Source organism: Ceraceosorus guamensis (genome assembly GCF_003144195.1).
Source record: "Ceraceosorus guamensis strain MCA 4658 unplaced genomic scaffold IE81scaffold_50, whole genome shotgun sequence".
Taxonomy (NCBI): domain Eukaryota; kingdom Fungi; phylum Basidiomycota; class Exobasidiomycetes; order Ceraceosorales; family Ceraceosoraceae; genus Ceraceosorus; species Ceraceosorus guamensis.
The window spans coordinates 113,705-130,575 of record NW_020290045.1 but is presented as its reverse complement, the minus strand read 5'-3'; the positions used below and the strand labels follow the sequence as shown (position 1 = coordinate 130,575).

The 16,871-nt window shown below is 55.1% G+C and overlaps 4 protein-coding genes across 4 annotated transcripts; 2 read left to right on the top strand and 2 right to left on the bottom strand.

The window, feature by feature from the left end:
* Positions 1-215: 215 nt before the first annotated feature.
* On the bottom strand, positions 216-5,838 carry IE81DRAFT_337927 (hypothetical protein). The gene is made up of 6 exons (XM_025515520.1): positions 5,238-5,838; positions 2,499-5,149; positions 2,179-2,413; positions 850-2,074; positions 612-777; positions 216-530 (listed from the first exon to the last, which is right to left on the bottom strand). Exons 1-6 carry the CDS (start codon positions 5,736-5,738, stop codon positions 299-301), a joined length of 5,010 nt encoding a protein of 1,669 aa, XP_025368231.1. The 5' UTR covers positions 5,739-5,838; the 3' UTR covers positions 216-298.
* Positions 5,839-6,094: 256 nt separating this feature from the next.
* Positions 6,095-7,651, top strand: IE81DRAFT_315781 (hypothetical protein). The gene is made up of 2 exons (XM_025512540.1): positions 6,095-6,638; positions 6,741-7,651. The coding sequence occupies exons 1-2, from the start codon at positions 6,243-6,245 to the stop codon at positions 7,353-7,355; spliced, it is 1,011 nt and encodes a 336-aa protein (XP_025368230.1). The 5' UTR covers positions 6,095-6,242; the 3' UTR covers positions 7,356-7,651.
* A 690-nt stretch (positions 7,652-8,341) lies between these two features.
* On the top strand, positions 8,342-10,335 carry IE81DRAFT_196356 (Pkinase-domain-containing protein). Its single transcript, XM_025510833.1, has 5 exons — positions 8,342-8,934; positions 9,053-9,171; positions 9,266-9,452; positions 9,574-9,723; positions 9,829-10,335. The coding sequence occupies exons 1-5, from the start codon at positions 8,536-8,538 to the stop codon at positions 10,192-10,194; spliced, it is 1,221 nt and encodes a 406-aa protein (XP_025368229.1). The 5' UTR covers positions 8,342-8,535; the 3' UTR covers positions 10,195-10,335.
* IE81DRAFT_304280 (LNS2-domain-containing protein) lies at positions 10,311-16,075 on the bottom strand. The gene is made up of 3 exons (XM_025512294.1): positions 15,503-16,075; positions 11,642-15,418; positions 10,311-11,570 (listed from the first exon to the last, which is right to left on the bottom strand). Exons 1-3 carry the CDS (start codon positions 15,736-15,738, stop codon positions 10,655-10,657), a joined length of 4,929 nt encoding a protein of 1,642 aa, XP_025368228.1. The 5' UTR covers positions 15,739-16,075; the 3' UTR covers positions 10,311-10,654.
* Between the last annotated feature and the right edge of the window lie 796 nt (positions 16,076-16,871).

Below are 16,871 nucleotides of genomic sequence, written 5' to 3'. Positions count from 1 at the left end.
TCTTAATCCAAAGTCAACTTATTCAGGGGCTGTCGCCAACACAATCCGGTCATGGTCACCTGCCTGCCTGCCTACAGCAATGCTCTTGTCGTTGCCTCACAATCCACCACAGTGACTTGAGCCAGACAGCAGCTCAGAGGAAAGATGGCGTTTCGTACCATCCCACGATGGGCAGCCTCAAAGATGGGGCCCGCTTCAGATCAGGCAGGCGGGCAAGGTGACTCGAATCATATTGCACGCAACGCTGGGCATAGTGTACGTCATGCAGACCAGTATAATCCAGACCGAAGAAGCTCTTTCACTGTCCCATGCTCTCCGCATCATCATCGACGTTCATCTGATCTGCGTCCGCTTCGCCTGCGACTTGACGTTTGCTCTGCAGCTGCTGGGCCCATTCGCGAGCGCGCTTGAGAACAGCCTGTTCTCCCTTGGCGCTCCCGATCGATTGTTCCCAGGCGAGCCATTTCTTCAGAACAGATTTCGCCTTCTTTGAGCTTTGTCTCAAAGCCAGCACTCTCTCAAAGAGCGACCTGAGCGCAAAGGTGTAGAACGTCCGTTTAGTGACACGATCTGGCTCGAGCGAGCCAATGCAGCCTGGACCGCCCACTTACCGAACGGTAGATGTCTGATCCAGCTTGGCCTCCTGATCAATGTATACCAGCCACAGATCCAGACGCTTAGGATAGCTATCGACCAGACCTTCGAAGATGGTTCGAGCCTGTTCAGGCTCGCCAAGCTTGTAATACGACATCGCGATCGCCTGGATCGTCTTTACATCTGCAGACGGCAATAGCATTTCAGCGATTCCTCATGGGATGTTCTTCGCGCTGCATCATCATCCCAACTCACGTTTCCGCTTCTCCAGAGCTTGCATACTTCGAGGTATCAAGCCGCGAGCATCATCGACGCGTCCCCTTCTGAGGTAGAATTGCACCCAGCCTACCCAGACCTTAGAGCTAAAGCCAAACTTTTTGGCAGTCCTGCGCCAAAGCTCTTCCGCCTGCTCGTGCTTCTCGCTATGTTCCAAGATTGCGGCCAATCGCAGATGAATGGTCTTGGCGTCGCACGCCTGAGCAGCCTGCTTGAACACCGTGTCCAATGTCTCGCTCGTTCCATACGCGTTCTCCAGATTAAGAAGGGCGATCCATACGTTGAGCCTTTCGTGCTCTTCTCTGAAAGAAATGACCTTTAGGCCGCGTCGTGCTATCTCCCGCGCCTTCTCCACGTCGGACAGTTGCAGTTGGAAAGACATGAACTGTATCCAGAGATAAGAGGAGTGCGGCGAGCCCAAAAGCATTCGTTCAAAATCGGCAGTCGACTCTGGCTGCTTGGTCGCAAGATCAGCAGTCAAGTCTTCTTGCCCAGCATCAGCCTTCTTGCCCTTCTTCTTCTTCTTCTTTGGCTGGCCTTTTTCCTTGGTGCCGTTTGCTGCCGCATCATCCTCGGCAGATTCGCCTTCGTCGTCCTCGCTATCCTGATCGCTGTCTTCAGAACCAGAAATGGGCTGCTCAGGCAGCTGGGCACCTTCTTGTGGCACTGACCAGCTGAAGCCTCCAGCAAGCTCTAGGGCTGGCACGATGCGCTTTGCTTGCATGGACTTGGCAGCAGAGTCCACGTCGGAAGCGGAGAAGGATTCTTCTCCATCATCATCCACCATCGTCTGACCGCCGACGGCCCCCGGACCAATCTCCTCCTCCTCGCTGTCGTCATTTTCATCATCGTCGCTCTCGTCGCCATCTGACGCATCTCCGCTGCTCTCTTCGTCGTCCTCTTGATTCACGTGCAGCTCAAGGCGCTCATCCTCATCCGAGTCGTCCTCAGCTTGCAGCTTGGCCAAGAACGCTTCCCCGTCCATCTCGACATCACTCGAATCGCTCTCAGCCTCTTGTTCATCCTCAGAGTCGCCCTCCTCCTGCTCTTCTTCTTCTTCTTCGTAGTCTGCCTGGTCAAAGTAGCTAGGTTTGAGGCTAAAAGAGATGCGCGACTTGGGCAAATCGATCTTGAGCACGACTGCGCGGACCTTGTCCCCGACGCTAAAAGCCTTGAGAGCGTCTGCCGCCTTGTTATCGGACAACTAAGAAACGATCGCCATTGTCGAAAACGGTGCATCAGCCTGCACATCTCGCGACGCGACGCGACAGGCAACAAGTTCCTTGCCAGCCAGGGGTCAAAACTCACCTCGGTCTTGTGCGCAAGCCCACTGATGCGCGTCCCTTCAATCTGCACAAAAACGCCGAATTCGGCTACCGCTCGAATAAAGCCGTCCACTTTCTGTCCCACCTCCAGGTCCTGCAAGCTGAGCTTCTCGACAGACTGCGCTTCCTTGCGAGCCGCGGCATCCTTTCTGCTCTTTGTACTGCTGCCCGGTTCCGACTTGAGGGAGAATTCCATTCTATGCGTCTCGGGGTCGATACTGTTCATTCCAAGGCAAAGGGGGAAAAGAGGGAAAGGGCAGTCAGACCAATCGACCTGTTGCAGTTCCCCCGCTGAACGCTCACCTAGTCACCGTGCCAGATACCAGTTGGCCTACTTTGAATCTAGCCTTCCACTCCTGCACGTATTCATCGAAGAGTTCCGAGATCAACACTCTCGCCGTAACATTTCTGGCCAGCTCGACGAACAGGCCAGAATTAGCGATAGCCTTGACGTATGCTTTTCGTTGATCTCCCTCCTTGATGGACGCCAAGCTTTCCGAGGCAAGATCACGTGCAGAGCTGGCATCTGCGGTATTTGACGCACGAGCTTTGGCCAGCTCTGACGGTCGCATGGACACGATGGCACGCTTCTTGTCCTTGCCTCTCAGTCCCAGCACCACCACATCCACTTTTGTTTTGTGTTTCGGGAGCGGATCCTCTTGAAAGTCGTCTTGGCAGTCGGTAGCGTGCAGACTGCCCATCACATCGCTCGGTAGAAGTATTGAAGCGACGTTAGGCTCCCTTCCCCTGGTGACGACCATCCCGCTGACGATTGAGCCTTCCCGGACACCGGAAGAGGACGACTTGGGTCTGGCGGAAGAGTTGCCGAGGATAACGAGACCTTTGTCCTTGTTCTTGTCCACCACGACCAGATCAGAAATAATTTCACCTTCTTGCAGTTCTGATCTGACTTGTTCCACGTCCTTGGAGCGCTCTTGCGCAAGAGCTTGCAAGCTCAAGAGCGCTCTCGTGCGCGAAGGTAGCAATTCGAGTACGACGACGTCCGTATGAACAGCTGCCGTGCGCGCTTGGACCTTGTCGCCAAGCGACACGGCGTCCACATCGAGTCTAGCCAAGTAGCTGGGAGACGCCTGTCGGATAGAAGCAGTGATTCGTCCGGTAGAGTAGTCAACCTGCGTCAATCTGAGTCTGACCACTTTGCCTTCAAAGTAGGTAGATCTGAGCGACGTGCCCGAGCTGTTCAAGCTCGTTCCGTCATTGGCTTCAGCACCAGGCACCAGCGCTCTAAGCCCGCCCAGGAGGTCGACTAGCAGAGCGGTTGGATTGCCAGCAGCACTGCTCGTACTGGCCCTTGGTTCCAAGAACCTCGAGACCGTTCCTACAGTGACGACACCTACCCTAGCATCTTGCAGCGCGGCGATCATAGGCAGGTCCGACGAGACCAAGCTCTTCTTGAGCGTGCAGCTGATGCGGTTGCGAGTAGGATCCACGCCAATGATCCTAGTCTTTACGACCGCGCCCGCCTTGTACTTTTTCTCCGGTTTGCGAAGAGGCACATCAGCGAAATGCAGAGGGAAGACAACTCCGTGCGTGGTGCCTCCCAGATCCAAGAAGATGGCATTGCCTCCTGGTCCTATGCTAGCCACCGCAGCCTTGTGCACTGAGCCAACAGCGAGCTCGGATACGCGCATAAAGGTATATTTGAGCACGCTCGCTTGCAAAGAGAGCAACAATCTGCCGTCTGTGGGCGCGTGGCCGATCACTCTAGCTTCGTGCAGGCTCCCCTCCTTCCAGCGTCCAGAAGATGCAGACAAACCAACGACATGGTCGTCGGAAACTCGACTGATGTGCACAAAGGTCTTGGGTGCGTTCTTGCCACCATCGACAATCTCGCACGACAATCCCCACTCCTTGTCCACATGCGCGACCTTTACCGAAAGTTTCGTACCGATCGGATATCCTTCCAAGCCGGGTGGGGAATTGAGCTCAAGCACGTGCGGCGCGCGACTGAGCGCCAACTTTCTTCCGCCCTGCTTTTCGGCAGAGTCTTGATCGTCTGCCGGATCTTGTCCCACAGCGTTGGGTCCCAGATCCCAAAGTACCCTAGCCCTGATTTTGGAGCCGATCTTATATGCCTGCTCCATCGTCTTGTTGGGTGGAAGCGGTAGATGAGCAGCATCTATAGAAGCGTTGAACAATCCCCACAGCTTGGCGGACAGACCATCATCATCCACATGGGTAACGAGAGCCGAGACGAGCATGCCGGGGCTGAGCATGGAGAGCGAAGGGGCCGTTTCGGCGCCTAGCATTGCCTTTCCGACTTCTTTCAGATGGCAACTAGCGGTGAAGACTCTTGAGCCCTTCTGAAACTCTTTGACGCTAGCGGTGAAGACCTGGCCCACCTCGGCACTAGCGGGCACATCCGAAATCGCAGCAAAGCCGGTTAGATTCGCAATACCAGAGTCCAGAGTCCATCCGTGGTCTTCCTTGGTCTTGAGAGCGATGGAGAGCACTGCGCTCGGCAGCACCTCTTGCGGTGTGATGCCATCATTGAGGAGAGCGGGATCTAGACTGAGCTCTACACGCCCCGCATCGCGTTGGTACTCTTGTCCTTCTCTTCCTAATGACTTTGCACCTGCGTTCTTGATAGCTACCACGTACACCCTGAGCCAGTCACCAACCTTGTAGAGATCACGAAGCTCGGGCAACCCGTTACTTGCACTCGTCGCGCCTTCAGCGCTACCATCGTCTGATGTGTCCTCGCTATCCGAATGCAAGCGCTGAAGTGGCGCGTCTTCGTCTTCGCTATCTTTTTCCTCGTCGCTCTCCTCATCATCGCTCTCCTCAGCTCCCGCCTTGAGACGCTCGTTAAGGATGGAAGAGATGTTGGTGAGAGGAATGTGCCCAAGAAGCTGGTTGGGCAGCGAGACGACTAGAGCAAGAGGGTGAACAGCAAGCACAGTGCAGAGCATTCTAGAGCCCGGTGAGAGTCGCTACAAGGGCGGGGAACAGGATGAGGCAGAAGTTTGGTTGGACATGTCCTCGTCTCCTCAGGCGCACTGGTCTGCGCTCTCAGCTCACCTTGTAATTGAGATGCTCCACCCTGGTGCGGTCCTCCTCATCAGCGTCTGCAGCAACGCCTGGCCTCGTGTGATCCAACACCAAACTCTTTTTCTTTTTCGCATTTCGCATTTCTCTCCACTCCTTCCGCCTTCTCGCCTTTGCAGCCTCATCCGACTCTCCCTGCTTCTTTCCTCGAGTCACTCCATTAGCGTTGGCAGCGCTCGAGGCGCTGCTGCTGCTGCTGCTGCTCTTCTTCTTCTTGCTGTTCTCGGTGAACAGATCCGCGGCTGCTGCTCTTTCAGCTCGACCTTCTCGCAGTGCCTGAGCATGTTCCAAAGGAGTCAAGCCGCTACCTCCTCCGCGAGGAAAGTCGGCCTCTGGTGCTCGAGCGGGGGCGGGTGTAACCGCTGGTCGTTGGTAGGAGGTCTGACCCTTGTCCCTGCTCGCGAGTCCATGCGCGCTTGAGCGCGACTTCTTCTTGCTCGACTCTGCGCTATCGTGAGGGCGTTTGAGACTCATGATGGGCTCGAACGAATGTATTAGGCGAGAGGGCGACTGATAGAAGCGATGTAGAAGAGAGAGGAAGCGAGAGGCGACATCGAAGCTTGGAAGTGATCGCTGCACGCTGCGTGTGAGTTCAATTCAGGAGAGTCGTTCAGCCGCGCGGTCAAATAATTTCTTCCTTCGTGCTGCTGCTGCTGCTGGGTTGCTCCTTCCAAAATTTTGGGAAGCGGTATGCACGTGACTGAGGTTTCACGCCTTAGCGTACTTGATAGAAAATCTAGATGAATTCGTGATTCTAAAAAGAGATCACATCCAAATTCCACGATTATGGAGAGATCACCTCGAGCCAGCGCTTTTGTATCTCACCCTCAGCACTCAGGACTCTCATACTCAAGAACAGTCTCAAGTACAGGAAGCATACATCCGCTGCGCCCAATCGCACACGCTCGCACCCCTGCAGCAGCCAGCTATCGATCCGCCCGTCAGGCACTCCATCCTCCAAAAGCATATCCCGCAGGAATGGCGCCCAACGTACCGCTGGAAGCGTCCAGCACGGCTACTTCTTTCCTCTTCAGCGCCTTGCGTTCCAATCTGCGTCCAGACGGTCGGCGATCGTTTCATTCCACTCTACCCCTCTCCCTCTCTCTCGGCTCCTCACCAGGCACATGCAGCGTCTCTATCGGCACATCCAAAGTCATAACGCACATCGTAGCAGAGCTGACCGAACCTAGATCAGAAAGACCTTATGAAGGGACATTGGATTGCAAGATAGAAGTGGGGTCTATCGCCGGTGTTCAGTTCGAGCGGAATAGAACGGGAGATGAAGAGTTGAAGTTTGAGAGAGCTGTGGAGAGAGCTGTGAGGAGGTGTCAGGTGGTGGATCGAGAAGCTCTGTGCGTCGTAGCTGGTCAAAAGGTGAGCATTCGAGAGTCCCTTCAAGACCTGCACTCGAAGCCGTTGTCCGCTCCCAATAGCGCATACACTTACCGATCCCCACTGCCTGCATCGGCGTACCAGGTCTGGTCCATCACGCTCTTTGTGCACCTTCTCTCCTGGGCAGGGCTGTCCGCTTCTGTAGACGCAGCGGTGCTGAGCAGTCTTCTGTCCTTGCGCTCATTTCGTCGACCAGATGTTAGCGTCGAAGGAGGAGCATCCATCCTTCGTCGCAGAGGCCCACTCTCCTCCTCCACATCCGCCAGCATCCGTCGAAACAGGGCGAAGATAACATTGCACGATCCCGCTTCGCATGCCCCTATCCCGCTCGCCTTGCATCATGCACCTCTAAGCGTGACATTGGTCTACTTTGATATCTCTTCTCACCAAGCGCTCCACAAGATCGGTCCGACTGGAAAGAATGAAGAAAGAAGAAATGCGCAGCTTGAAGATGACGGACAAATTCTGCTTGTGGATCCGGATCCTTTGGAGGCAGAATTAGCAGATGCTGTGATACAGATCGTCGCTACGCCTCAAGGAGATATCTGCTCCATAGATCATGCAGGTGGAAAAGCGATCTCGCCAAGGCTGCTTAGGCGAGCCATCAATCTGGCAAGGGAGAGGGTCAAGGATCTGTCCAAGCGGTGCGACGCGGTCTTGAAGGCGAACGAGACCAGCGAGGCTCTGGAGGTCAGGTAGACTGTGGCACCCCAACGCTCGCCCTCCCGCACCGGACAGAGGTGAAATTGAGTCTCGTCATATCGCCCACCATGTACAATCACCCTTACCATTTGCATTCCTGCATTGCAAAACAGCACCACCATCACACGCCGCAGCAAGTCAAATACATTCACAGCGATCAAATCACGAAGGCGAGGCGCATGGCAAATTGAGCTGCTGCTGCTGCTTCGTGCGTTAGCTGTACCGGTGCCGCAGAAGTCTCGAATCGTCATTCTCAACGCGCTGCACCAGATGCAGATGAACATTCCACGATGATGGCCAATGTCTCGCTAAATGCAAATCTCGAGCCGGATGTTTGACGATCGAGAGCTTGCTTGACAGGGTCTGAGGCTGAGGGAAAAGGCAGGGAAGGGGTTACGTGAAGGAGAATCACGAATCTGAATGGTAAGCGCGACGAAACGCCCAACCAAGCATTCAAGATTTGATTCAAGATTCAAATCACGGATTCTTAATTCAAGACTCATCAGATTCTTGATTCAAGAATTTCTCGATTTTGGTGTGACACGTGACCACACACACGCCTCCACTCTTGACTCAAGTCGAACTCACGAGAAAATCGACTCGCGGCGGCCCGCCGTTACGTTGTTCACGAATCACCAGCAGCAGGTTCACGATTTGAGTTCGTGATTGAGTCAAGAATCACGATTGAATCGAAGCACGAATGTGGATCGTGAGGGACAAATATCTATTCAAATTCCTCATGACAGCTACGTTCAAGATTCATCTCACTCTCACTATCCAGATTCGTGATTGAGCTCCACGTCACTCGTGACTCGTGACTCGTGACTGGGCACACCAGTAGTACCAACACGCGCCAGACACTCACAACCGAAGGGCCAAACAATCTTGAATTGACTCGACGCTCGTGACTCCACGAAGGACGGAGTTGACGCAATACGAAGCACGGCGTTCCCTCGTGGTCTTTGCGAGAGCAGCAACGAGTCGTAATCCGCCCCTTTTGGGCGTCACCTTCAACGTCGTCCATTCGCATTCACCTTTGCAACTCTTCATCGCTTGCTGCGTACCAGGCTTGCAATCCCTCGCATCTTTGCGCTATCCGATCGAATCTGCCATCGCTTCGCTTGCAGCTTCGAGCGCATCCAATATCTCAGCCTCAGTCTGCATCTCTTGGACAAGGATGGAAGCCAAGCAGCGCTACACCAAGCTGTCCAAAGTAGGCGAAGGGACCTACGCCTCCGTCTTTCTAGCTCGCGATACCATCACCGGAGAAAGATTGGCCATCAAAAAGATCAAAATCGTCAATTCCAGCGACGGGTTGGACATGACTGCCTTGCGAGAGGTTCAATTCCTGCGCGAACTGCATCATCCGAACGTGATCCGATTGGTGGATGTGTTCAGTTCTGGTAGCGCAACCATCACTCCAAGTCTGAATTTGGTGCTCGAATTTCTCGAAACGGATTTGGAATGCATCGTCAAGCATCAAGGCATTGTGTTTAGACCAGCGGATATAAAGAGCTGGATGGGCATGATGTGCAGAGGTTTGGACTACTGTCATCGCATGGGCTGTCTGCATCGCGTGAGTCTCCAGCAGCACCGTGGCTTCAGACGATCATGCCATGCCGCGCAGTGTGCTTGTTTTGACTTCTACGCACTTCGCTTGCGCCTCTTGATCGCTCTTCGCAAACGCAATGCAGGATCTCAAGCCCAACAATCTGCTCATCGCCCCCAGCGGCGAGCTCAAAATCGCAGATTTCGGTCTGGCTCGAGGATTCGGCGAGCCGGGTCAAAAGATGAGCAATCAAGTGGTGACTCGGTGAGCGCTTGCCCTCGATCCTTCTGGTAATTCTTCGCTACACGCATCCATTCGTCTCTCTAACCATGCGCCTGTGTCTTGTTCACCCTGGCAGATGGTACAGATGTCCGGAATTGTTGTTGGGCGCTAGACATTACTCTACCGCTGTGGACATGTGGTCCGTGGGGTGCATCTTTGCAGAGCTGCATTTGCGCGTACCTTATATGGCAGGCGAGAGCGATCTGGAGCAGCTCAGCATCATCCTTCGAGCGCTCGGCACGCCCACTGAGAAAGAATGGTCGGTGAGTCATCAGGCATCTGCTACAAGAAAAGCAGCTTAGCTTGAGCTGAGATCCTTTTTTTGGCATATGCGCGCTGTAAACCCTGCTCCTAAATCCCCTCTCTCTCTTGCGACTTCGATAGCGAGCAAAGCACTTGCCAAACTTTATGCCTTTTGAACAACATCCAAAACAGGATCTCGCCATGCTGTTCAGCGCAGCTTCTCCAGAAACGCTGGACCTGCTCTCCCGCTTGCTCCAATTCGATCCCACCGAGAGGTTGAGCGCATCCGATGTGAGTATGCGTAGGCTTCGTCCCTCCTTTCATTGCAGGTCCACTGCCCATTTGTGATGAATCCGAGATCACATGCCAGTTGGATTGCTCAGCTTACGCGAGAAGATATGCTCGCTCCTCCTCCTTCGTTCTCCACTTCTCATCGACCCACGCTATCAGTGCATGCAACACGCCTACTTCAAAGCTTCTCCTCCACCCACTCCCATTTCGGATCTTCCTCGTATACCCAAAGATTCCTCTGCCGACAAGTCATCCAGCACCGCGCACGCCCTCCTCTCCGATAGCAAAGTCAAAGATGGCAGGCGAAAGGCTGGCGCCGTGCAAGACGATGGCGCACTGGCATTGCTGCCTTCCGATGATGAGGAGGAGGAAGGGAGAGATCAAAAGAAGAGCAAAAAGAGAAGGATGACGGAAAAGGAAAAGGAAGAGGCGAGGAGGAGGATAGCTAGGAGGTTGGCTTTTGGCCGATGAACAATTTGCTCGTCATCTCGAGTCAGAATATCCACGGGTCGTGATCACTACTGCTCCTATTCTAGCTGACTGGTCTCTTGCCTAGATCCCTTGGCCTCATTCACCCCTCCTACCGTCACGTCTTTGGCCCAAGACTTGTTTGGCGCGAATGTATTAGTACCTGTCCTGCACTCGAACCTACATTGTCACTTTGATTTTGCGGGATCGAGAAGGTGAGCGCACCCTTTTGTGTCTTGTCGTCACGACAAGTTCTCCTCCTCCATCCTTCATTTGCGAATATGTTCAAGTGCTGCAAGGGTACGTAGTCTGAACGTGGCGTGTATGCGATGACAAAAGTAACACTCTCGTAGAGGAGAACAAAGGGTAGGAGGGCAGCAGATGGAAGGGGAACCAGACGAACAGAATCTTGACGCGGCCAAAGATGTGAATGGAATTGAAGTGCGAGTTCATGGATGAGGCCTCACTTCCAATCGAAGCGAATCTCGCCACCAGCCAGCAGATCATCATCAATGACCTCTTCATCCCTGCCACCTCTTGCTCGATCGCGTCTTCTGGCACCACCGCGACCGCTGATCGGCTCGTCGTCGTTGCTATCCGCATCCTCCTCTGCTTCTTCCTCATCATCCTCCCCTTCATCTTCCTCGTCCCGTCTCTGCTTGCTCGATGACAAGTCTTGTCCATCGCCAAAGACGCTGACATCATCATCATCGCTCGCCACATTCTCCTCGTCCGAATCCGGTTCGGCAGTGATGACGGGTCCTACGAGCGGCGAAGTGGCGCTCGCTCCTCCAGTTGTTTCGCCGGGCGACGCTGCTCTGCGTCTCCTCCACGGGGCTATCCAAGAAGAATTGGCGCCTGATCCGTACGAGCTTCCTGTGGGGCTCGTGCCATAAGCAGCGGCTGCTGCCGCATCAGGGTCCGATTCTGATCGTTGTGGAATTCGTGCACCGTCCGCAGCCGCCGCTGTAAGGTCCGGCGCAGAAGGGCTCGTCAAAGCAGCTTGCGATTTGGCGGAGCTAGTGCTGGTCTGGTCGGGCACATCAATAGTCTGAGCGCTACCTTTTCTGCTGAGTCCCAGACTGCCCAGACCGAATCGACTCCTGCGTCGAGGCTCTTCGTCAGGCTTCGCAGTCACTGTATCTGTGGTCGCGCTCCTCAAGCTAGCATTGCTGCGTACACTTCGTCCGCTTCTTGCCGAAAGCGCGGGAGAGACTGGTGGCGTGGGCATGAGCTCATCGTCTGGAGGCAGCTCAAATGTGCTCAGAGATGGGCGCCAAAAGTTGAAGTCATTGTACTCTGGCTTGGTCGCAGCTGCCTCCGACTTGACTGTAATGGGCGGGAACATTTGGTCCACTAGATCAGTCATGTGAATGTAGCTAGGCGCGTGGGGTCGAAGAGGGGTCAGCGGGCGCTCCGTCACTTTATAAATTCGGTTCTCATCACTCACGAAGACTTGTATCCTGCAAGCTCGAGCAGCTCCATCTTTACCTCTCCATTGGAGTCGATGGTGAAGATGCGAGAGCTGGGAATGTTGACACTCCGATAGCTCAACGCATCGGTGATCCTGTTGCCAAAGCCCGCGTAGAAAGGCGACATCGAGACAGGCGAGTTGGGCCCCTGGTCTGTTACCGAGGTTTGCTGTAACGTTCCGGTCGCGGTTGTATCGCTGGCTGTTGCTGCACCTTCAGAAGGACTACTCGCAGCCGCATTCGCTTCTCCAGTCGCGAGGTCGATAGACGCTTGCGAGACACCCGGAAAACTCTTCTCGACCGCCCCGGGTTTGAGGTCCTTTGCGGCCGTCGAAGTCGCGCGCGGATCGTGTCCAAAAAGGCGAGCTATATCTCTCAAGCAAGCCATTTTGAAAACTTCTGGTTTGCGCAGGATCACTTCGCGGTGTAGAGAAGCAATGAGCCGATCAGGGCTCATGATTACTGGTCCGTCTGGTAGCTGATAATTGGTTTGTCGAATGCCACGGAGGTAGTCGCGAGTCGCGTCAGCTTGCCCAATAGCGCGACTCGTGAGGTACATGATGCGGTAGCCATTGCGGGCAATATCCGTGTAAAGCTTTGCCACGCCCACATGTGTCCAATCGCGCCCAATCATCGTGAAGACGTGCCCGAGTGCGTCAGATTTCGTGATGGTTCCGTCGATGTCAGAGACGACGATGCGATGGCTAGCCTCCCATAGGAAAATGCGTGCTGTGCAGGTCGCGACACCAGAATAGCTCGAGGTGACGGAGAAGGTGATCTTGTTTGCGCCTTTCCGCAGGTTCAGGGATTTGAGCTGATCCGAGGTCAGTCTCAGAGTCTTGGCGTAGGTTTTGTGCATCACTTTTGGCGCACGGGATGGCATTGGTATGGCAGGACCAGCTGTACCGTTACCCACGACCGAGGGCTTGGCGGCGGCAGGGCCACTCGCAAGTTCGGAGTCTGTGTGTGATCGGTCGAGGGGAGCAGGTGGGAATCGTAACGATCCACCTTGAAGAGAGGCCTGGTCTTCCCTTGCAGCACTCGCATTTTGGACTGCTTCCAGATCTGCTGCACTGGCCGTAGTGCGCTTGCGATTCCAGAGCCGGCTCCAAACACTAGCTCGTTCACCAGCTTGAGGCGGCGCCTGCGCGTCTGTGCTGGTGCCAGTCGTTCTGGCCGCTTGATCAGCAAGAAGGGCTGCAGACATTGTCTTGCGGCAAAGGGAAAGGGTCGCCAGCACAGCAGAAGCATTCTCCCAGGTCATAAACCTTTCATTGTACCTGACGACCAAGCGCTCGTCGTTGACAATGTCTGGATCGTCCATGAATCGCTGGAAGCTGACCCTATTCTCGTCGAAAAGCTCGGCGTCTACGTCGACATGGGGCTGATCGCGAGTGGTGGCAGCCATATGGGTCGGTCGCTCGATATCGAAGCCTTCGTGGTAGCATAGTGACAGCTCAAATCGATGTGAGGCATCGTTGAGCACCAAGCAAAAGTCGTACGGTGCTTCATCGGTCGCTGTCAGCCTGCCCACCGTGGGAGCAAAACCGTCGTCTGCCAGGTCCCCTCTTTCGAGATCGATTCCGCGGGCACGCGAGGTGGACGACACATCCTCGGCATCCAGACTTGTCACGCGCGCCCGAGGTCTGTCGTGCACCTTTGGTATCTGACCCCACTCCCAGTCGTACTCCGAGGACTGGAAGCGATCTTGATCATTGGGCGCACTGCGCTCAGGCTTCGAACCAAATTCTGTGTCCGCGCTTGTAGCACGTTGGTGCGCTCGGTAGTCTGGATTCGAAGACCAATGTGGCGGGTCGGCTTCCGTGTCACTCAACGATGTATCCTGGAAGTGCCGACGCACAGTCTTGCTCGGGCCTTTGTTTCTGGCAGGCCTTGGCGTCCGGGCGTCCGACCTTGGGACAGGATCGTCAAAGTGGGCCTCGTCCGCAGGATCATCTTTGGATCTCATCATCCTGGTTAGCCGCACCAAGTCTCGGCTCAGACTCAGTTGGTCGCTGTTGAGCGATTCCTCAAAGTCACCTCCAAGAGATGGGCTCTCGTTCCGAAAGCCTAAAATGGTTTGGGCGTCTCCCGGTACTTTCGACTCTGAAGCGCCAGAGTGTGAACCGCGTCGAAACAACTTGGAAGGATTGCTGGTGCTGTCACCATCGCTGTTCGTGACCGAATCTGGTATCGAAGAACGGCTGGCACTGCGAGGTCTTGAGCCCTCTGCGACTGCCTTGCGCAACAGCTCTGTACTCTGTGATCTATCGTGATGGAAAAGATCCGCGCTGTGTCGGCCGGCGCCACCGTGTCTCTTGCTCAGAGGAACCTCTTTCGCGAGTCGTTGAGCCTCAGAGTACGCGAGGCTCTCGCCGTCAGAGGTCATGTGGTAGCCATCCATGTCCAGCATGTACTGCAAGTCCTCTTTGCGCCTTGGACTTCCTGGTGGCTTGTTAGCGATGTCTTCTTCTCTGACTTCGCCCGCCTCTGCTTCAGCTTCTTCTTTGACGATATCCTCGTGCTGATCACCTTGCTTTTGCTTCTCAAGCTGGGTTCTAAGAGTAGAAGGGTCTACGCCGCTCGCACTCAGGTCGACGTCTTCGGTGCCTGTCTTAATGCGGGGCATCCTTTCCCCGCCAAGGTAGTCAGCATGATCAAGTTGCGCCGTGGGCCGGGTCCTCAGTCCTTTGCCCTCAGACGCATCGTCATCCCCTCCAGTAATTGCACCAAATGGTGCTGGATACGCCTCTTCCCTTTCGTCTGCTGCAGTTGGCGTCTCTGACGGTGCTCGAAAGCTCTCCTCGTCAGCTGCAGCTTTGACCTGATGCACAAGGCCCTCGGCTCTCTTCTTGAGCCCTTGCTCGAGCTTCTCTGTCTCGGTGTCGTTAGTGCTCGGAGGATCAGGTGGCGCATCGTCGTCTTGTTGCTGCAACTTCTCCTTGCCATCGCTTCGTTCGCCCGTCGTATGCCACGGGCTTGCAGAGCTACCGCTCTCCTCTTGGCTTAATGGAGCGCTATCGTGGGGCTCCTGGCGCTCCTGACGTTTGCGCACAGATTCCAACTTGGCATTACTGCCACTGAGTGGCGCGACAACAGCTTTGCCTGCTGCGCCCAACGCTCCTCCCGCCTTGGCCGCCGCATTCGTTACCTGGCCTAGCGTGCTGTGCGCTCCAGCTCTGCCGCTTCCACCCTTTCCAGAGTCCAACGACTCGTCGCTGGTCCCCTTTGCATCTGCCGCTTCAGGGTTGACGCCGTGACCGCCAGAGGCGTCAGCCCTCGCAGGACTTTGACCACGGTTCTCCGCGCTAGCGGTAGATGTTCCCGACGAGTTTGGGATGGTGATACCCGTATCTGCGGTTTCGTTGCTCTGAATTGTAGTTGTTTGAGACTGAGCATCGTCCTCGGCAGCACTCAAGGTGACCGGCTCAGCCTCCATCGTGACACTAGCACCTAGATCCAACGCCTCTATGGGACTTTGCGCCACGGCTCCGCTCTCAGCCCCGTCATCAAGTTCGTTTCCGCCCAGATCGGGACTCGAAGCTGCGCTGAGAATGGGCGATGTGACAAGATCGTCTGGTATGACGCCTTGAGCTTCCTCATCGTTCAGCTCCAAAACGAAGAAAGCCTCGCCGGCTTCGCCTACCTTCATTGCGAATGGGAGGGGATCGGCAGAGTTGTTGAGGTGCAATGTGACTTTGCGCTCCGCAGGCCGCAACACCGACATCTTTCCGAATCTCACGTGGAAAGGAGTGCTGCGTAGCGTACAAGGGTACGTGTTGCGGGTGAAACTCAACTCGATGCGCACAAAAGCCCAAGCCCACACAGGTCAGACTCACCTGCTCAATTCCGTGGTCATCACTTTCCTCCTCTTCTTCTGCGCCGGTCTCGAGGGACCCGCAGCAGCAATGCCAGATCCAAGAGGTCCATCACTGCTCCCATCATCGTCCACTTCCTCTTCTGCCTCGATTTGCCTCTCCACTACGATAATGTCGATAGCCCCACTGAGAGTTGCGGGATTGATGGAGGGCACAGAGTTGTACACACTCGAAACGAGACGTCCAACGTACTGCATCGTGGCCGAGCGTGGGTAGGAAGAAGCACCTCGCCAGGATATGGTCGCGTTGGTAGACCTTCACAACGTGTGGCGGGAGGGTGTGCAGAGTCCTCGCGAGTATGTGCTTTCTATAGATGCTGTATGCACCGCCGTGGTTGAGCGGTGCACGCCGGTATCAGGTGAATCGCTTCGTGTTCGCACCAGCTGTGGAGCGGAGTGTAGGCGCAGCCCAGGATTGAGCAAGGTGGCGGTCAGGATGGTAGGTATGGTGTTGTATGAAAGCACAGTCAGCAGCTACCGACTCTATCGTTGTTCTTCAGTCACAGTCACAGCATCGTCCCACCGGTCGTGCGTGTGAGTCGTGAAATCGACGCAGATCAGCACATAAATGTAAATGTGTATAATAAGCCTGCCCCCTGCTGCAGCATGAGTGGCCGTGGCAACGTGATTCTGACCCGACTTTGGTTTTGCTCCACACGGGCGCACGCGCACAACTGGCGTGCATGATGCGCGCGGCCAAAGAAAGCCGGGCCGGAACAGCAGCTGGGTCTGCACGCTCGCTCGCAGGCACGCGTAAGTACCCACAGCACAGCATACTGATTCAGAAGAGAGAGTACAGTAGTAGCGAGCTCGTGATCTTGAGCATTCTTTTTCGAAAGAGTGTGAGTACCTTGGCTTCTCTACACACATGCGAGATGGCGGTCGGAGTGCTGTCAATGATCAGGCATGCTCATAGCTGCGCTCAGCAAGGGGCGGGGCTGCCTCGTGCGGGTCAGCTGCTGCTCGATCGTGAAAGATGTTCCGAGGCTGAAAGCTAGCTCCGACGACTCGGCTGCCTTCGCAGCGGCGACAGGTAAGTCGAGCACAGGTCAACAGTCACGAGTGTCAAGGATTGACTTTACAATTGATTCGTCATCAATCGTGAATCTTGAATCAAGAATTAAAGTAAAGTTGCTTGACCTTTCAAAATCTTCTTGGAGCTGTCAAGAATCTCTCTCTCACCGAGCGTGGAAAAGAAGTCACGTGATCTTTCATATCCACGTCAATTCCGAACGGAACTTTCGCCGCGGGGGTCGCAGGGCGGTCGAGCCATCCTGGATCGCGCGCGTGCTGCATGCATGCCGACTCGTGACTTTGACTGTTATATACCG

Excerpts from the sequence above, each read along its gene's own strand:
- IE81DRAFT_337927 (XM_025515520.1), bottom strand. The coding sequence starts at position 5,738 with ATGAGTCTCAAACGCCCTCACGATAGCGCAGAGTCGAGCAAGAAGAAG. Across the intron at positions 2,414-2,498 it reads GTATCTGGCACGGTGACTAG|TATCGACCCCGAGACGCATA; the intron begins GTGAGCGTTCAG and ends TGGAATGAACAG. Across the intron at positions 531-611 it reads GATCAGACATCTACCGTTCG|GTCGCTCTTTGAGAGAGTGC; the intron begins GTAAGTGGGCGG and ends CTTTGCGCTCAG.
- IE81DRAFT_315781 (XM_025512540.1), top strand. The coding sequence starts at position 6,243 with ATGGCGCCCAACGTACCGCTGGAAGCGTCCAGCACGGCTACTTCTTTC. Across the intron at positions 6,639-6,740 it reads GCGTCGTAGCTGGTCAAAAG|GTCTGGTCCATCACGCTCTT; the intron begins GTGAGCATTCGA and ends TCGGCGTACCAG.
- IE81DRAFT_196356 (XM_025510833.1), top strand. The coding sequence starts at position 8,536 with ATGGAAGCCAAGCAGCGCTACACCAAGCTGTCCAAAGTAGGCGAAGGG. Across the intron at positions 8,935-9,052 it reads GCATGGGCTGTCTGCATCGC|GATCTCAAGCCCAACAATCT; the intron begins GTGAGTCTCCAG and ends AACGCAATGCAG. Across the intron at positions 9,453-9,573 it reads CCACTGAGAAAGAATGGTCG|CGAGCAAAGCACTTGCCAAA; the intron begins GTGAGTCATCAG and ends CGACTTCGATAG.
- IE81DRAFT_304280 (XM_025512294.1), bottom strand. The coding sequence starts at position 15,738 with ATGCAGTACGTTGGACGTCTCGTTTCGAGTGTGTACAACTCTGTGCCC. Across the intron at positions 15,419-15,502 it reads ATGACCACGGAATTGAGCAG|CACTCCTTTCCACGTGAGAT; the intron begins GTGAGTCTGACC and ends TACGCTACGCAG. Across the intron at positions 11,571-11,641 it reads CTTGCAGGATACAAGTCTTC|CTACATTCACATGACTGATC; the intron begins GTGAGTGATGAG and ends CCACGCGCCTAG.